This window comes from Rana temporaria, chromosome 7 (genome assembly GCF_905171775.1).
Source record: "Rana temporaria chromosome 7, aRanTem1.1, whole genome shotgun sequence".
Classification (NCBI taxonomy): domain Eukaryota; kingdom Metazoa; phylum Chordata; class Amphibia; order Anura; family Ranidae; genus Rana; species Rana temporaria.
In genome coordinates this window covers 131,698,311-131,715,820 of record NC_053495.1, presented here as the reverse complement: position 1 = coordinate 131,715,820, position 17,510 = coordinate 131,698,311, and the positions used below count along the sequence as shown (strand labels likewise).

The 17,510-nt window shown below is 40.7% G+C and overlaps 1 protein-coding gene across 1 annotated transcript in view; it reads left to right on the top strand.

Annotated features, from left to right (window-relative positions):
• The window catches only part of DPYD (dihydropyrimidine dehydrogenase), a 1,498,502-nt gene that overhangs the window by 1,034,646 nt on the left and 446,346 nt on the right, over positions 1–17,510 (top strand). Inside the window, exon 15 of the mRNA XM_040359980.1 lies at positions 14,247–14,315. Coding sequence (XP_040215914.1) covers positions 14,247–14,315 — 69 coding nt within the window. The remainder of the gene's footprint in view (positions 1–14,246; positions 14,316–17,510) is intronic.

The following is a 17,510-nucleotide window of genomic DNA, read 5'->3' as shown; positions in this document are numbered from 1 at the left end:
CACTGTATTTATTTATCACCATGGTCAGCAGCTGGCTCAGTCATGTGGAGTAGTGTTTTGGGCGAGCTGAGCAAAAGTTTGGCCCGAACATTGGCTGTTCACCCATTCGGGGAACACCTACATTGGCAGGGCGTTAAACCATTTGTTCAGTCCGCTGAATGCCCCACAATGCACTGTGCACTGCACAATGCATTCTAAGCCCTGATTGGCTGAAGCAATGAAGGCTTTTAACAATCAGGGCGCAGAGCACTGTCAGAGCCATGATTGGAGAAAGTCATGTCTCGTTGCTCACCTCAAAGTATAAAAGGTTCCTTCCCAGAGGAGCCATTTGTAGTGTGATGTTGAAGTGGAGATAAATAGAACAGGGCTATGTTCATTGCTACTAGCGAGTAAGTGTGCTAAAGTTTGCTATTGTGATTCTATTGTGAACATAGAGTGTCAGTGTAGTATAAATATTGTGATAGTGCAGCATAAGTGTAGTGCGTCTGTGCAATTTTACTGTAGTGTCAGTGTAGTTTTACTGCAGTATATTGTAGTGCGTCAGTGCAGTTTTACTGCAATTTACTGTAGTGTGTGTCAGTGCAGTTTTACTGCAATATATTGTAGTGCATCAGTTAAGTTTTACTGCAGTATATTGAAGTGCGTAAGTGTAGTTTTGCTGCAGTTTGTTAAAGTGAATCAGTGCAGTTTTACTGCAGTATATTGTAACACATCAGTGCAGTTATACTGCAGTATATTGTAGTACAGCCATGCAGTTTTACTGCAGTATATTGAAGTGTGTCAGTGTAGTGTGTCAGGGCAGTTTTGCTGCAGTATATTGAAGGTTGTCAGTGCAGTTTTACTACAGAGTATTTTAGTGTGTCAGTGCAGTTTTACTGCTGTATATTGTAGTGCGTCAGTGCAATTTTACTACAGTATACTGTAGTAGGTCAGTGCAGTTTTACTGCAGTATCTTGCATTGTGCAGTGCTGTATATCCCCCTTTTTTTTGGTTGCTGCGTGTTATTTTAATTTTTATCCCGTGCCTGCCCCCTTTTTTTAAAATGTCACTTTACAGGCAGACTAATGGGACCCACCAGGCACTATATTTAAAGAAAATTTTAATTTTTATTGTTTTACTTTAAGCATCATAAAATTGCATTGATACATGTCCCCCAAGACGTTACCTGGTCACCTATACCATTTGAATGCCCAATAACGTGCATATAACCTTCAAAATAGGCACTTCTGATTTTTCAAAATTGGGTCCCATAGACTTTAATGGGGTTTGTTGTTTGACCCCTGAACTTTTGCGATGCTCAACCAGACCAGGGGGTGTTTGGCCCATCTTTAACCACTTAAGCCCCGGACCAAAATGCAGCTAAAAGACCAGGCCAGGTTTTGCGATTCGGCACTGCGTTGCTTTAACAGACAATTGCGCGGTCGTGCGATGTGGCTCCCAAACAAAATTGACGTCCTTTTTTCCCCACAAATAGAGCTTTCTTTTGGTGGTATTTGATTACCTCTGCGGTTTTTAGTTTTTGCGCTATAAACAAAAATAGAGCGACAGTTTTAAAAAAAATGCAATATTTTTTACTTTTTTCGATAATAAATATCCCCCAAAAATATATAAAAAAAAATTTTTTTTTCCTCAGTTTAAGCCGATACGTATTTTACATATTTTTGGTAAAAAAAAATCGCAATAAGCGTTTATCGGTTGGCTTGCGCAAGATTTATAGCGTTTACAAAATAGGGTATAGTTTTATTGCATTTTTATTAATTATTTTTTTTTACTACTAATGGCGGCAATTTTTTTTCATGACTGCGACATTATGGCGGACACTTCGGACAATTTTTACACATTTTTGAGACCATTGTCATTTTCACAGCAAAAAATGCATTTAAATTGCATTGTTTATTGTGAAAATGACAGTTGCAGTTTGGGAGTTAACCACAGGGGGCGCTGAAGGAGTTATGTTTCACCTAGTGTGTGTTTACAACTGTAGGGGGGTGTGGCTGTAGGTCTGACGTCATCGATTGTGTCTCCCTATAAAAGAGATGACACATTCGATGCAGCCGCCACAGTGAAGCACGGGGAAGCCGTGTTTACATACGGCTCTCCCCGTTCTTCAGCTCCGGGGAGCGATCGCGAGGGGGTGGCTAGAAATGAATAGCCGCCCCCTCATCCCGGATCGCTCCCAGATGATTTCCAACCGACGCATGTACCGGGGGGGTCCCGATCGGACCCCCGACCCACGTCTAGGCAGGGACGTACGGGTATGCCCATCTGCCTGTACGTGCCATTCTGTGGATGTATATGTACATGCGACGGTCGTTAAGTGGTTAATGTGGAGCATAGAGTCTCTTCTGTAAAACTTGCAGCCTTGTTGTTCACAAGTAGGGCACAAAACTGGCTGTGATGGAGGAAGCCACCGGACTACTTTTGAGTAGAGATGGGCCGAACGACCCCTTGTTCAGTTCGCAGGAAATCTCTCGAACAAGGGAAAAATTCTAACCAGATCATTAAATTAATGAAGCATATGCAGCTGATTTGCAAAGTTTGGTCACCAATATCAATCTATTTTCCTTCTGATGTATGTATATCATCATGTTTATGTATGTTGTATCACCCGACCCACTTGCCATTATGCCATAACATGTTCTTAACTGTTGACAAGGAGTCAATGGGGGTCCCTTAATTTTTGCACCTCCGCCCAATTGATTTCCCATATTTAGAAAATCCCTGGACACTATATTTTACCCTTTTTCCCTCAGAATTGAGTAGAAACTTGGGCAAAGGCCCTCTAGAATGTGCTTAAGGCCTCATTTATGGGTGTGGTACTGATATTACTGCATTTATGGGTGCGGTGCTGATATTACTGCATTTATGGGTGCGGTCCATTAAAGCTTAATGGATCACATATATGTTGTATGGTGTGTGTGCGTGCGCATGTGTGCGTGTCGGGGGGGGGGGGCGGCAAAATGCACCTTCGCCTGAGTTGGCAAAAATCCTTGCACCGGCCCTGATTGGACACCTTTCCAGGTTCTCCTGTCGCACCTGGAGCCCGGGATCTGATCCAGCGGTTGCAACAACTTACAATAGAGGTGATTGAGGACCAGAACATCTCTGATCTTGTCTATGGTATAGAACAGGGGTCTCCAAACTACAATTGCCATCATGCCTAGTCATGTCTATGAATGTCTGAGTTTTACAATGACTCATGGGACGTGTAGTTCTGCAAAAGCTGGAGGGTTGTAGTTTGGAGATCCCTGGTCTAGGAGAAAGGAGATAAGAATTTTGTTACTTTCAGTTAGGGAAAATGTAATGTTTTTTTCTAGAAAGCATGAGATCAATGTTTTGTTTTCTCATGCTTTTAAGGCTAGAAGAGAAATCTGGGGTCTTATAGACCCCAGATGTCTCCATAAAGAGTACTTGTCATGCTTTATTGCTATCACAAGGGATGCTTTCATTTCTTGTAATAGCAATAAAAGTTATTAATAAAAAAATAAAGGGACAGTGTAAAAATAAATAATAAAATAATCAAACATTTAAGCTCTACATTCCCCATGCTTGCACACAGAGGTAAATGCATATTTAGGTCACACATGCATGTGTAAACAATGTTCATACTACACATGTGAGGTATTGCCACAAACATAGCACGAGCAATAATTCTAGTGCTAGACCTCCTTTGTAACGCCAAACTGGTAACCTGTACACAGTTTTAAAGGGTCGGCTATGGAGATTTTAAGTATCATAGTTTGTTGCCATGCCATGAGCATGCACAATTTTGTGTTTTATGGTAAAAATATATAATGTTTGGGGGTACTAAGTAATTTTCTATCAAAAACACTGACTTGCAAAGTAGCCACTTGTAATCAAAAAGTGTCAGAAATGGCCTGGTTTTCAAGTGGTTAAGGCTGAACTCCAGGCACACAACATTATACACTGACGAAATACTGCAGATTTTTTCTCTTTTTCAGTTAGGAAACACTTTTGAATCTTATAGGTAACTAGTGAAAGCTGAAGCTGCTCCTTTTCTGTACTTCCTTTGGTCAGCATGTCCAAATTGGCTCATTTGCTATACAGTGAATTGAATTTCAAGAAACAAACTTAAGTCAAACTTAAGTACTTTCAATGTTTAGATTAAAAAATAATAATAATTTTAAGTTAAAATAAATGACTGTTTAACTGTAACTTGTGCAAACCCTAGTTCTGTAAAAGACAATACAGAAGTCAAGTATTTTCATACTTTGTTTAAGGATTATTTATTATTGTGTTTGTATAATATGGGATTTGATCCCTTTAAGATGGCCCTACACAGTGTGTTAAAATTGTTGCTCAGTTTGATTCAAATTTTCTATTAATATTGCTTTTTTGATCCCTTGCAACACACATATTTTTACTGAATACTGTAACATAATCAAAAAGTTTTGATAAAAAGGAAAATGTCAGTTATTCCAAAATCTATTGAAGAAAAATCTTTCTGCGCATACACATTAAACTTACTTCAAAACCTTAAAAAGGCAGAATGCTAATACATTGGCCCAGATTCTCAAAGGACTTTCGACGGTGCAGCGCCATGTACGCCGTCGTAAGTCCTAATCTGACCCGTCGTATCTATGCGTCTGATTCTTAGAATCAGTTACGCATAGATATCCATTATATCCGACAGGCGTAAGTCTCTTACGCCGTCGGATCTTAACTGCATTTTTTTGACCGCTAGGTGGCACTTCCGTCGAATTTCGCTTTGAGTATGCAAATTAGCTAAATGCGCGAATTCCCCAACGTACGCGCGGCCGACGCAGTAAAGTTTCAATGTTTATTATAGGCTTTTCCCGGCGTAAAGTTGCCCCTGCTATATGAGGCGCAGCCAATGTTAAGTATGACCGTCGTTCCCGCATTGAAATTTGAAAAAGTTACGTTGTTTGCGTAAGTCATCCGTGAATGGAGCTGGACGTCATTTACGTTCACATCGAAACCAATGACGTCCTTGCGGCTTACTTTGGAGAAATGCACACTGGGAAATTCCACGGACGGCACATGCGCCGTTCCGCAAAAACGTCAATCACGTCGGGTCACAGTAGTTTTACATAAAACACGCACCCCTGATCCAAATTTGAATTAGGTGGGCTTACGCCGGCCGATTTACGCTACGCAGCCGCAACTTACGGAGCAAGTGCTTTGAGAATACAGCACTTGCCCGTGTAAGTTGCGGAGGCGTAACGTAAATCAGATACGTTACGCCAGCACAATTTTACGCGGCTCTACGTGAATCCGGGCCATAATACGTAAATGCTTTGTTAAAAAGGCTTCTGAAACTGATACTTCCAAAAATGTCCATTTGCTGTGTCCTTCACAGTGTTCAGTGGTTCCCCCCACACTGGCACTGATTTTGCTACAGAACATAGATGGTTGGCAGGAGGCACCACTGAGGACTGCGGGGGCACATCTTATCCACACTCAACATTCCAGGAAGTGTCAGATTCAGAAGACACTTTAGCAGTCATCTACAACAGAGCATAGTTTAGTTACATGCTTTCACTTTATTCTTTTAAAGGGTGTGAACATTGTGTTGGGATTAAACAATTTTACTATGGGATTATACAATTTTTTTGGGCATCTTAAATCCTTTATTTTAGTTGAGTGGTAAGGGACCACTGAGGAAACTTCCTATTACTTCCTGTCCTGGTTATAATATTCACCTTGACCAGGTTTTGTCAGGCAAGGTTTCTTAAGGCCCCGTACACACGACCGGATCTGTCCGTTGGGATTTATCCACGGATCAGTTCCAGCAGATAGATCCGGTCGTGTGTACAGGGCCTGAGAGGTTTCTAGGGTATCAATAGGGGTTCCTTCAGCAGTGGCAAATTTATCTCCTGACTGATAATACCAACATAGTTCTGATGTTGACATCACTGAGTGAGACCTGAGGAGTTTGCATTCTCATCTCCCAAATAAGTAATCACTGACAAACATTATCTTTTTAGCTGTCAGTTGGGGAAGGTCTTCTCACGAAACACCAAAACAAGGGGGCATTCTTTCTCCCCTTCACCACCAGTGTAACAGGGCCATTTTCCACCAAAGTGGCCCTTCTCCACCAATGTGCAGGGCCCTTCTTTACCAACCAGTAATTTAAGGGCATATTTTTCTTTTTTTGGTCATTATTATTTGCTTCATTATTTGTTAAAGGGGTTGCAAAGGTAACATTTTTTTTCCTAAAAAGCTTCCTTTACCTTAGTGCAGTCCTCCTTCACTTACCTCATCCTTCGATTTTGCTTTTAAATGTCCTCATTTCCTCTGAGAAATCCTCACTTCCTGTTCTTCTGTCTGTAACTCCACACAACAATGCAAGGCTTTCTCCCTGGTGTGGAGTGTCCTGCTTGCCCCCTCCCTTGGACTACGGGAGAGTCAGGACGCTTTCTACATTGCAGATAGAGAAAGGAGCTGTGTGTTAGTGGGCGTCCTGACTCTCCTGTACTCCAAGGGAGGGGCGAGCATGACACTCCACACCAGGGAGAAAGCCTCGCATTACTGTGTGGAGTTACAGACAGAAGAACAGGAAATTAGGATTTCTCAGAAGAAATAAGGACATTTAAAAGCAAAATAGAAGGATGAGGTAAGTGAAGGAGGACTGCACTAAGGTAAAGGAAGCTATTTAGGGGGAAAAAATTGTACCTTTAAAACCCATTTAAGGAAGTTAATATGGCAGGATCTTCACAAAAGAAGCCTACAAACATCAAGATCATTTAGATCAATAGGAGTACAACCCCTTTAATAATTCATATCACTGAATACATTTTGTTGTATAGAAAATGTTCCACTATTTATGTCAATTACTCTAGATATGTTAAATGATTGTTATTTGTTTTGTAAATTTACAACTCATATGTCACACTTATGTCCCACGAGCTGCAGACATAACATTTTTTAGCATTAGTGCCTAGGACCTAAAATTGTTTCAGGGATTTTCCTGAGTTAAAAAGTTTGAGAATAGTACCTAATTCAGCTTTGTCAGAACTAAATTAAAATACTTAAATGTCTTGACAGTAATCATGGAAAAAATCTAATGAATCTTATAACCTCAAAACCAGACAAAAACATATATAATCTATCTGGATCAATCAGAGCTGACAACTGCATCCCAATAAATGCTTTTATGGAGTAAGGTTCTGTTTATCAAACAAGAAAGACATCTTCACTAGTGTTGCCTGACTTTAGACTATTGATTATTTAACACACTGTACATCAGAGGAAAGATCAAAGATGCATTGGTTTGGTTAAGCCTTTATATTTAAAAAGTTTAAAAAGGCTCTGATCCTATCTATGTGCTACATAATGCTGGTGTGGTTCTCTTGTCTACGGTAATAGAGGACACCAGAGTTATAGTTGATCAAATGCTATTAACTATGGTGAATTACAAGAACAACAGGACTGATATATGAACTTTGGTAGAAAGGGAAAGGGAAAGTAAATATGTGGCTTAGTAGACACCAGAACTGTCATTAATTTTCAACTAACAAGCTCCCTGTTGCAATCTGGGACACAACACAGTTCTTTTTTATGTATTCACGTGCTGTAATTATAGGGGATTTCTATTTCACTTATTGGTGCTTTGGGAAAGCATACAAAAACACACATTTCTGAACGGTCCCTGCAAACATGTGAACAATGTGCCAAAACACACATTGGGCTTGTGGTGCAATACATTCTGAATGGCACTCCAACCACAGGTAGCAGTTGAGCATTTTGTCACATGCAAAAAATGTGCATCTCAAAGTGCACTTGGACCACTGCCAAAACAAAAGGGTACAATAGCTACTTTGGTGCATTTGTCTTGTGTATGACTGCCTTATTCCAGGGAAAGGAAACACGTAAAAAAGCAATTTGTCACATCATACAGGTGTGGATGTGGCCTTATAGCTAGATTCAGGTAGGCAGGTGTAGCGTTGCGGCGGCGTAGTGTATCGTGTTTACACTACGCCACGGTAAGTTAGCAAGGCAAGTACATGATTCACAAAGTACTTGCCTGCTAAGTTATGGCGGCGTAGCGTAAATCGGGCGGGCGTAATGGCACCTAATTCAAATTCGGCTGAGGGGGGGGGTTTATGTTAACAGGGGGTGACCTGAAGTGATTGAGGTATTTTACGAACGGCGCATGCACCGTCCGTGTACATATCCCAGTGTGCATTGCGCCAAAGTACGCCGCACGGTCCTATTGGTTTCTACGTGGACGTAAATGACGTAAATCCCTATTCACGGATGACTTACGCAAACAACGTAAAATTTTCACAATTTCGACGCGGGAACGATGGCCATACTTAACATTACTATTCCAGCTATTTGATGGAATAACTTTAGGCCTGAAAGTGCGTTACGTAAACGGCGTATCTTTACTGCGTCGGGAAAGTGTACGTTCGTGAATCGGCGTATCTACTCATTTACATATTCTAGGCCGACCGCAATGGAAGCGCCACCTAGCGGTCAGCCTAAGAATTACATTTTAGGATACGACGGTGTAAGACACTTATGCCGCTCGTATCTGAGCCTACTGTAATTTAAGCGTATCTGGTTTCCAGAATACGCTTAAATTTGCGTCGGCGTAGATTCCGAGTTAACTCTCTGTGAATCACTCCCTTAGTGTGTAAGTGTATACACATTTCATCAAGAACATTGGGCCTTGTTAATAAAGAAGGTTTAAAACTGTTTTTCTAAAATGTATCTTAGAAAGGTATCTGATGAATAATTTTATGTCCCAGTTAAAGTCTCATAACCTTTTTTTATCTTTTATGTAGTTCTGTACTATCACATGTAAAGATTTGTTTGTTTTTTTTCTAGGATATGCCTCAACTTATCTTTTTCTCTCAGTGAAATTATGTTGCGTGTAATTACTTTGCAATGCTCTGAGCTGGAAGAATAGCCACACACTTGCATTGCAAAGAATAAAAGGGTTGTGTCTGGCCAGATCTGTGACATTGCACAGTATACTTCATCTAAAGCTGAAGTGTGTGTTGTTTTTAATTGGCCTCTATTTAAGGCACATGTTGAAAAATGTTCCAACAATCAGCAGCTGCAGCCACTGATCAGTGTATTTTGACAGAGATAAAATGCCCCAGGATTTCCCCTACCACCTTATTTGTGTGGATGGAGAAATCTTTTTTTTCTTCTTCTTCTTCTTCTTCTTCTTCTTCTTCTTCTTCTTCTTCTTCTTTTTCTTGTATTTTTTTTTTAAGTCCACTGATTGAATGGAAAACAAACTGTGTATGGCAAAAACTGTGTATGTACAGATTAACGCTTGTCCAAGTTGGACTGCACTATCATTATGAACCACTTCAGCCCCGGACCATTTTGTTAGTCAATGATTCGGCACTGCGTCGCTTTAACTTACAATTGCACGGTCATGCGAAGTGGCTCGCAAACAAAATTGGCGTCCTTTTTTCCCCACAAATATAGATTTCTTTTGGTGGTATTTGATCACCCCTGCGGTTTTTATTTTTTGCGCTATAAACAAAAATAGAGCGAAATTTTGAAAAACAAATCATATTTTTTACTTTTTGCTATAATAAATATCCCCCAAAAATATATATAAAAAAAACGTGTTTTTTTCCTCAGTTTAGACCGATACATACTCTTCTACATATTTTTTGTAAAAAAAAAATGCAACAAGTGTTTATTGATTGGTTTGCACAAAAGTTATAGCGTCTACAAAATAGGGGATGGTTTTATGGCATTTTTAATTAATATTTTTTTTTTTACTAGTAATGACGGCGATCAGTGATTTTTATCAGTACTTTGACCTTATGGCGGACACTTTTGACACATTTTTGGGACCATTGGCATTTTTATAGCAATCAGTACTATAAAAATGCATTGATTACTGTAAAAATGTCACTGGCAGGGAAGGGGTTAATTATGTTCCCTAGGTGTGTTCCAACTGAAGGGGGAGGGGACTGACTAGGGGAAATGACAGATCGCTGTTCATACATTGTATGAACAGACAATCCGTCATTTCTCCCCCTGACAGGACCGGGAGCTGTGTGTTTACACACACAGCTACCGGTTCACGCTCTTTAACGAGCGATCGCGGGTGCTCGGCGGGGAAGCAGGGGGTGCGCGTGCCTCTGGTGGCGCGCACGCGCCCCTAATGGCTGAAATGCGAGATGACGTAATATTACGTCATTTCGCGCAGCCAAGCTGACCTGCCGCCGTAAAACTGCGGTGGCTGGTCAGCTAGTGGTTAAAGAGGAACTTAAAGTGGAGTTCCAAAAACATCAAAATCCTGCAAAAATATGAAAAATGGCAATTGCTATGCGGAAGTTCCTAATCTGCCTCTTCCCATACCGCGGCAGGTCTTCTTCCTCGTCCGATCCCGCTGTGTCTTCTGGGGAATGGGGCGCGCTGCCTTCTGAGAACTGTGTGTATCCCAGAAAGCAGCCGCCCATTCACAAAAGCGCAGCGCCACTCATGCATGCGCAGTAGGAAACCAGCAGTGAAGCCACAAGGCTCCACTGCCTGTTTTCCTCAGTAAGGATGGAGGCGTCAGGAGCTGCCAGGATCAGGGGGCTGACATCGCGGGCGCCTAGGACAGGCAAGTGTCATTATTAAAAGTCAGCAGCTACAGTGTTTGTAGCTGCTGACTTAAAAAAAATCATGGGTGGAACCCCGCTTTAACATAACTTAATAAAAAAAAAAGCCCCCCTGAGCAGTAGAAAATCATTAGGCTGTCAGTATATCATCCTTTAGTGGCTCTTATTTTTGGCACAGTGCAGAGAACATGGAATAGGGAACAGCTGATGCTGTGCAGAGCAGGATGAGACCATGCATTACTGGATTTTAAACAGTATAGGCATTTATTTTTAATGTTTTATTACCTGCAAAAGGGGCCAGCCTGAAGTGGTCTATCAGGACTTTTCTGACTACTGTTCCATTTTAAGGCTCCGTGTACACCTCTTGTGATATTAAAGTGGTAGAAAGACTATGAAGATAAAGATTATAGGCACACAGTCTGTTGGACTGAATATCTAGTTTTGTAACTTCTGTTGGGCTTTAAAAGACACCCAAACCTTTCAGTTATAAGTAGATTCTGGAGCGTTGAATCACCTGCCAGCGTCTTCAGCAAGGTTTCTTGGCTGCAGTTTGTCTCTCTGCCCTGTCTAACATTGTCTAATGACGGCATCAGTCTCTCACACCCTCATTCTCAAATCATTTGCAGAATCCATTAAGGTAGCCTGCAGCCATTACTTTGCAATGGCTTCTTTAGATGGATTTAATTTAGACATCTGGTGACAGTATGTTATCAAGAAGCCCCATAAAGGTATAAACAAGCAGCATGACATTCTACCTTGCAAAATATAATGACAACTTATATGAGAAGAACATTTTTAATGATTATATAATGATCACTTATGGGTGAGGAACTTTAAGTGTATAGAATGTATGGTCAAACATTAAAAATCGTTTATTCATTTCCACATTGCATTTCAAATATGTTTTACCTCACCTATTGATCTAAATGATCTTGATGTTTGTAAGCTTCTTTTGTGAGGATTCTGCCATATTTACTTCCTTAAATTATGTGATATATATTTACTATGACCTGTATGAAAGTAGGCACTGTTGTGTCACACAATTAATTCTGAACTACAGAGGTGCTGAAAGAAGGAGTTTGGGTAAGGCAGAGTCAGTACAAGAATTACAGCTTGCAGGTAGCAAGGTACAATGGGCTATGTAGTCCTTAGGCCTCGTACACACGACCAAGAAACTCGACGGGCGAAACACATCGTTTTCCTCGTCGAGTTCCTTGTTAGGCTTGTCGAGGAACTCGACAAGCTTGCTATGCGTACACACTGTCAAGCCAAAATCTCCTCGTTCTCAAACACGGTGACATACAACACATACAACGGCAGGGGAAGTTCAATTCCACTGGCTAAACTCTTGGGGCTGCTTTTGCTAATTTCATGTGTTTGCGTGTTAAATAAAAGTTTGGTAAGAGACGATTTGCACTTTTCTGTCTGTTATAGCTTTAAAAATGTGTTATCTCCATTACAAATGCTACTTTTACTCCCGTCTCATACTTTATTCTGAGCAAGCGCGGGTTTCTTAGCATACAGACGTTCAAGTTTCTCGCCGAAAACCAGCCCGATCATCCTCGACGAAAATGTACACACGACCGGTTTCCTCGGCAAAAAAATATCTCCCAGCAAGGTTCTTGCTGTTTTTTGCCGAGAAACTCGGTCGTGTGTACGAGGCCTTAGAAATAAACAGAGGATGAGCTGTAAGGCATGTAGGGAACCCAGAACGTTGTGGAAAGAGATGGCCAGCAGACAGGCAGAACTTACAACATGAAAGGAGATTTTTTAAGTAACCCAATATTGGTTTGTCAAAAATAACTGTTCTTTGTATTGGTATTAAAATGCTGATGTTCTAAAATGAAAGTGTATGCCGTGACCATAAAATACATTTAGGAGGTAAATGATGATATTTTCAAGATGCTGCTTCCTATTTTATTTATATTATACCTATTGCAAACATAAATCTTAGATAAAGCTCCCTTAACAAAACAGACTCTTCTCTAAAAATTTGGATCAGATTTAAAAATATGGTACTTTTTTTTAATCACTCTGATGAGAAACGGTTTAGATTACGATTTAGTTTGCATAATTTACTTTACTCAGTATATGATTGTTCTAGGACTTCCTATGTCTTAGAGTGGCCCTGCATTTAACTCAAAATGGGCCCTGGGGTATAAATATTAAATATGTATATGGATGTAATAAATAAAGTCCTGTTTTAGCATATAATTGAAACTGATTGATATTCATGAATATCAGATTAAAATGTGGGTGATACAACAAAAATACAATAAACACAATAAACTTCAGTATCCATATTTTAAATTTTTCCTGTAAAAGTAATTGTGTGTTTTATAATAATAATAATAATAATAATAATAATAATAATAATAATAATGTTGCATCTTACCAGCTCTTAGATGAGGTGCAATTGTTTTATTTTTGGTGGCTTTTTTTCTTTATTATCACCATAATCCTGCAAATAACACATTTCTTGGTTACACTCACTCCTCCACTGTATCTATAGAGGGAGCCAAGGTTGTCACTCTGGGCTAGACTAGACATAAATGTATCTTCTTCTCTTCATCTTCTTTATATGGTAAGTGGGGGGTGGGTTATTAGTTTAGAGAATAAAGATAAGATTGTATAATGCTTCTAGTCCAGCTCACAGGAAGTGACACAGGAACTGTGGGCCAGATTCACAAATGAGATACGACGGCGTTTCTCCTGATACGCCGTCGTATCTCTGTTTCTATCTATGTGACTGATTCATAGAATCAGTTACGCATAGATAGCCAGAAGATCTGACAGGTGTAATTGTTTTACACTGTCGGATCTTAGGATGTAGTACCGTGGCCGCCGCTGGGGGGAGTTTGCGTCGTAAACCAGCGTCGGGTATGCAAATTAGCAGTTACGGCCGATCCACAACGGTTTTTCGCCTTCGCTATTCGCCGCTAGTATATTTTCCCGTCGCATAGTTACACTTTTTTTTGGTGCCTTAACTTTAGTCAGCAAGTGTATTGCTGTATAAAGTATGGCCGTCGTTCCCGCGTCGAAATTTAAAAATCAACGTCGTTTGCGTAAGCCGTCCGGGAATACGGAAGTACGCTACGCGCGTCGCCGTTCAAAAAAATGACGTCACGGCACGCAAAGCGCGGCGGGAGTTAGGAAACGGAGCATGGGCAGTAGGTCCGGTGCGGGAGCACGCCTAATTTAAATGGCACACGCCCATTTGAATTGGCCCGCCTTGCGCCTGAGGCCGCGGGCGTAGGTTTTCATCGCAAGTGCTTGGTGAATCAGGCACTTGCGATGAAAAATTGCGGCGGTGTAACTTATCTAGGATAAGTTACGCCGCCGCGATTCTACGTGAATCTGGCCCTGTATATCTGGCAAAATAAACAGGTATTTTCAATGTTCAAAGCCTTAAAAAGATAAAAACGAATGTAGCCACCATATCTAATCTGCAATATTTTACATTGAGGGCTAAAGCTGCAATATGGTAAAATCTTGTTTTTGGGTTTAGCTATGTTTTAATCCAACCACCTCCTACGCCTCCATTCTGGTCATGTGGTTTGTCTGTCACATAAATTACCAATATGAAAAATTGAAATTCAGAAAGTAACATGGCCAAGCTTTGAAGAAACATTGAAGTTTTTAGCTGCCAGAATTTCTAACAGTGTAATCTTGTTTTTTTAGATTCTCATTGCGAGCATTATGTGCAGCTACAACAAAGATGACTGGACCACACTATCACAAATGGCTGAGGTAACTTACCACCATCACCTTTTAATTTGCAAATAATGTTATTTATTAGCAGGCAGCATGCAGGTATGCTACATACAGTATTTATACTTGGTCTATAATTTTTGGGTCTAGATTTCAAACGTGCTTCAACAAACTAATAATACATTCATGATGTTATTAGAAGGCTAATGTTTGAATTGATCGTATTTGGAACCACATATTTCTGGGAATCTGTATTTGTTTATGCTATTCAGGGTCTTTGTTTTCAGTACGTATGACAGTTCTTCTTTTTTTTTTTGGGGGGGGGGGGGGTTTAAAGTGAACCTTGATAATCAACCTTTACAGTATTGCCTATTAGGTAAGCACTGCATCATGCCTGATATTAACTTTAATAGCTATAAAAAAAATCTGCGCCCTTTTTGATTTGCTTTTACCAAAGAATCTGATGTTCTTTCAGTTGATGGCTGGAATCTAAGGGATGTTTGGGGAACAGCACCAAACGCATAATACCAATCTCAGGATTTTTTTTGTAGACATAACAGCATTTTCTGATAGCATTTTCTGATAGCAGAGAAAACTTGACTTGGCTTGGGGTAGACAGGAAACTCGAATGCCCCGTACACGCGATCGGATTTCCCGTTGGAATAAACTCTGACGGGTTTTTCCAATGGAATTCCGCTCAAGCTGTCTTGCACACACGGACACACGGACACACCAAATTCTGACCATCAAAAATGCAGTGACGTACAACACTACGATGAGCCTAGAATAATGAAGTTCAATGCATGCATGTTTTTTTTCTCCGTCGGAATTCCATACAGACGAACGGAATTTGCGATGTTCTCTTTCTAAATCTGTCGGAATTTCCGACGAAAAAAGTCCGATGGGGCATACACACAGTCGGAATATCCAATGAAAATATTCCGTCTGACTTTTTCCATCAGAAATTCCGATCGTGTGTACGTAGCATAATGCCTCGTACACACAATCTGAATTTCTGATGGGAAAAGTCCAACCAAATTTTTTCATCGGATATTCAGACTGTGTGTATGCCCCATCTGACTTTTTCCGTTCATCTGTATGGAAGTCTGACGGAGAAAAAAAACATGTATGCTCAGAATCAAGTCGACACATGCTCGGAAGCATTGAACTTAATTTTTCTCGGTTCGTCGTACGTGTTGTACATCACCGCATTTTTGACGAACGGAATTTGGTGTGACAGTGTGTATGCAAGCTTCAATGGAATTCCGTCGGAAAAACCCACAGGAGTTTATTCCGACGGAAACTCCGATCTTGTGTACAGGGCATTAGATGTTACTACATGAGATCTGAAGCAGGGTTCAACTTTATTATAGTGGAAAAACAAAGACGTCATTTGTAATGTGATGATGCAATTTTTGGTAGAAAAAACCTTGTGTGTCTCTTCTGCCAAAATACTTCTGTTTTATACTAGGGACTTTTCATGTTATGTTTATGTTATGTTATGTTTACTGCCAGTAGGTCATTCTTATTTCAGTGTACACTTTTGACATCTGTAAGATGCAGTGGCTGGAGCCTGGTTCCATGATAGTATAACTCCAGTGCGCATTACATATTTTTAGTGTTCTGGCTAAGGGAAGAAGTTTCTCAGCCAAAATTTTACAATATATGGCCCTGTCCATTGGCCACTCAATGTGACACAGTCGGTCTGTACCTTTGGCAGAGAAACAGCCCTAAAGAATAATGTTTCTACCCCGTGCTTGACTGTAGGGATGTGATCTTAGGGTCATAGTCAGCTTTTTTCTTCCTCCAAACATGGCAAGTCCCTCTCCTTAAGAAGGCACATGTGCAGTCATGCCAATGAACATCTAAATGATTCAGAGAAGGATCGTGAGAAAGTGATGTGGTCAGATGAAACCAAAATTGAGCTCTTTGGCATTAACTTGACTGGTTGTAATTGGAGAAAGAAAAATGCTGACTATGACTATAAGAACACCGGACCAGATTCACAAAAGAGATATGACGTCGTATCTCAGTTTTAGGGGCTTCCTAACTATGCAACTGATTCATAGAATCAGTTACGCATAGTTTGCCCTAAGATCCGACAGGTGTAATTGAATTACACTGTCGGATCTTAGGATGCAATACCTCGGCCGTCGCTGGGGGGAGTTTGCTTCGTAAACCAGCGTCGGGTATGCAAATTAGTACTTACGGCTATCCACAACGGTTTTTCGCGTTCGCTACGTCGCTGCTAGTCTAGTTTCCCATCACAAAGTTAGTCGTCATTTTAGCTGCCTTAACTTTACACAGCCCATGTTAAAGTATGGCCGTCGTTCCCGCCTCGAAATTAAAAAAAAAAAATTCTTGCGTAATGCGTCCGGGAATACGAAAGTACGCTACGCACGTCGCCGTTTGAAAAAATGATGTCACTTCGCGCAAAGCACGGCGGGAAATTCAAAAGTGAGCATGCGCAGTAGGTCCGGCGCCGCAGCACGCCTAATTTAAATGGCACACGCCCCTTTGAACTACGCGGGCTTACGCCGGAGGCCACCGGCGTAGGTTTTCATTGCAAGTGCTTTGTGAATCAGGCACTTGCGATGAAAACGTGCGGCGGTGTAACGTATCTATGATACGTTACGCCGCCGCACTTCTACGTGAATCTGGCCCACCATTCCTACAGTCAAGCATGGAGGTGTAAACATGATGTTTTGGGGCTGTTTCTCTAAGGATTTAGAGAAGATCTGTAAGAAGAGAGGACGAAAATTCCTCCTGAGATGTGTGCAAACCTGGTCACCAACTACAAGAAACATCTTACCTCTGTGTTTGTGGACAAGGGTTTCTCCACCAAGTACTAAGTCATGTTTTGCTTGGGGATCAAATACTTATTTTACTTTTGGATTTGTGATTGATATTCTGTCTCTATAATCTAAAATACACCTATGATAAAAAAATATAGACCCTCGATTTCTTTGTAAGTGGGCAAACTTACAAAATCTGCAGGGGATGACATAATTATTCTCCCCACTGTATATATACAATATTACCAAAAATATTGGGACACCTGCCTTTACATACACATGAACTTTAATGGCATCCCAGTCTTAGTCCATAGGGTTCAATATTGAGTTGGCTCACCCTCTGCAGCTATAACCGTTTCGACTCTTCAGGTAAGGCTGACCAGAAGGTTTAGGAGTGTGTTTATGAGAAAGTTTAACCATTCTTCCAGAGGTGCATTTG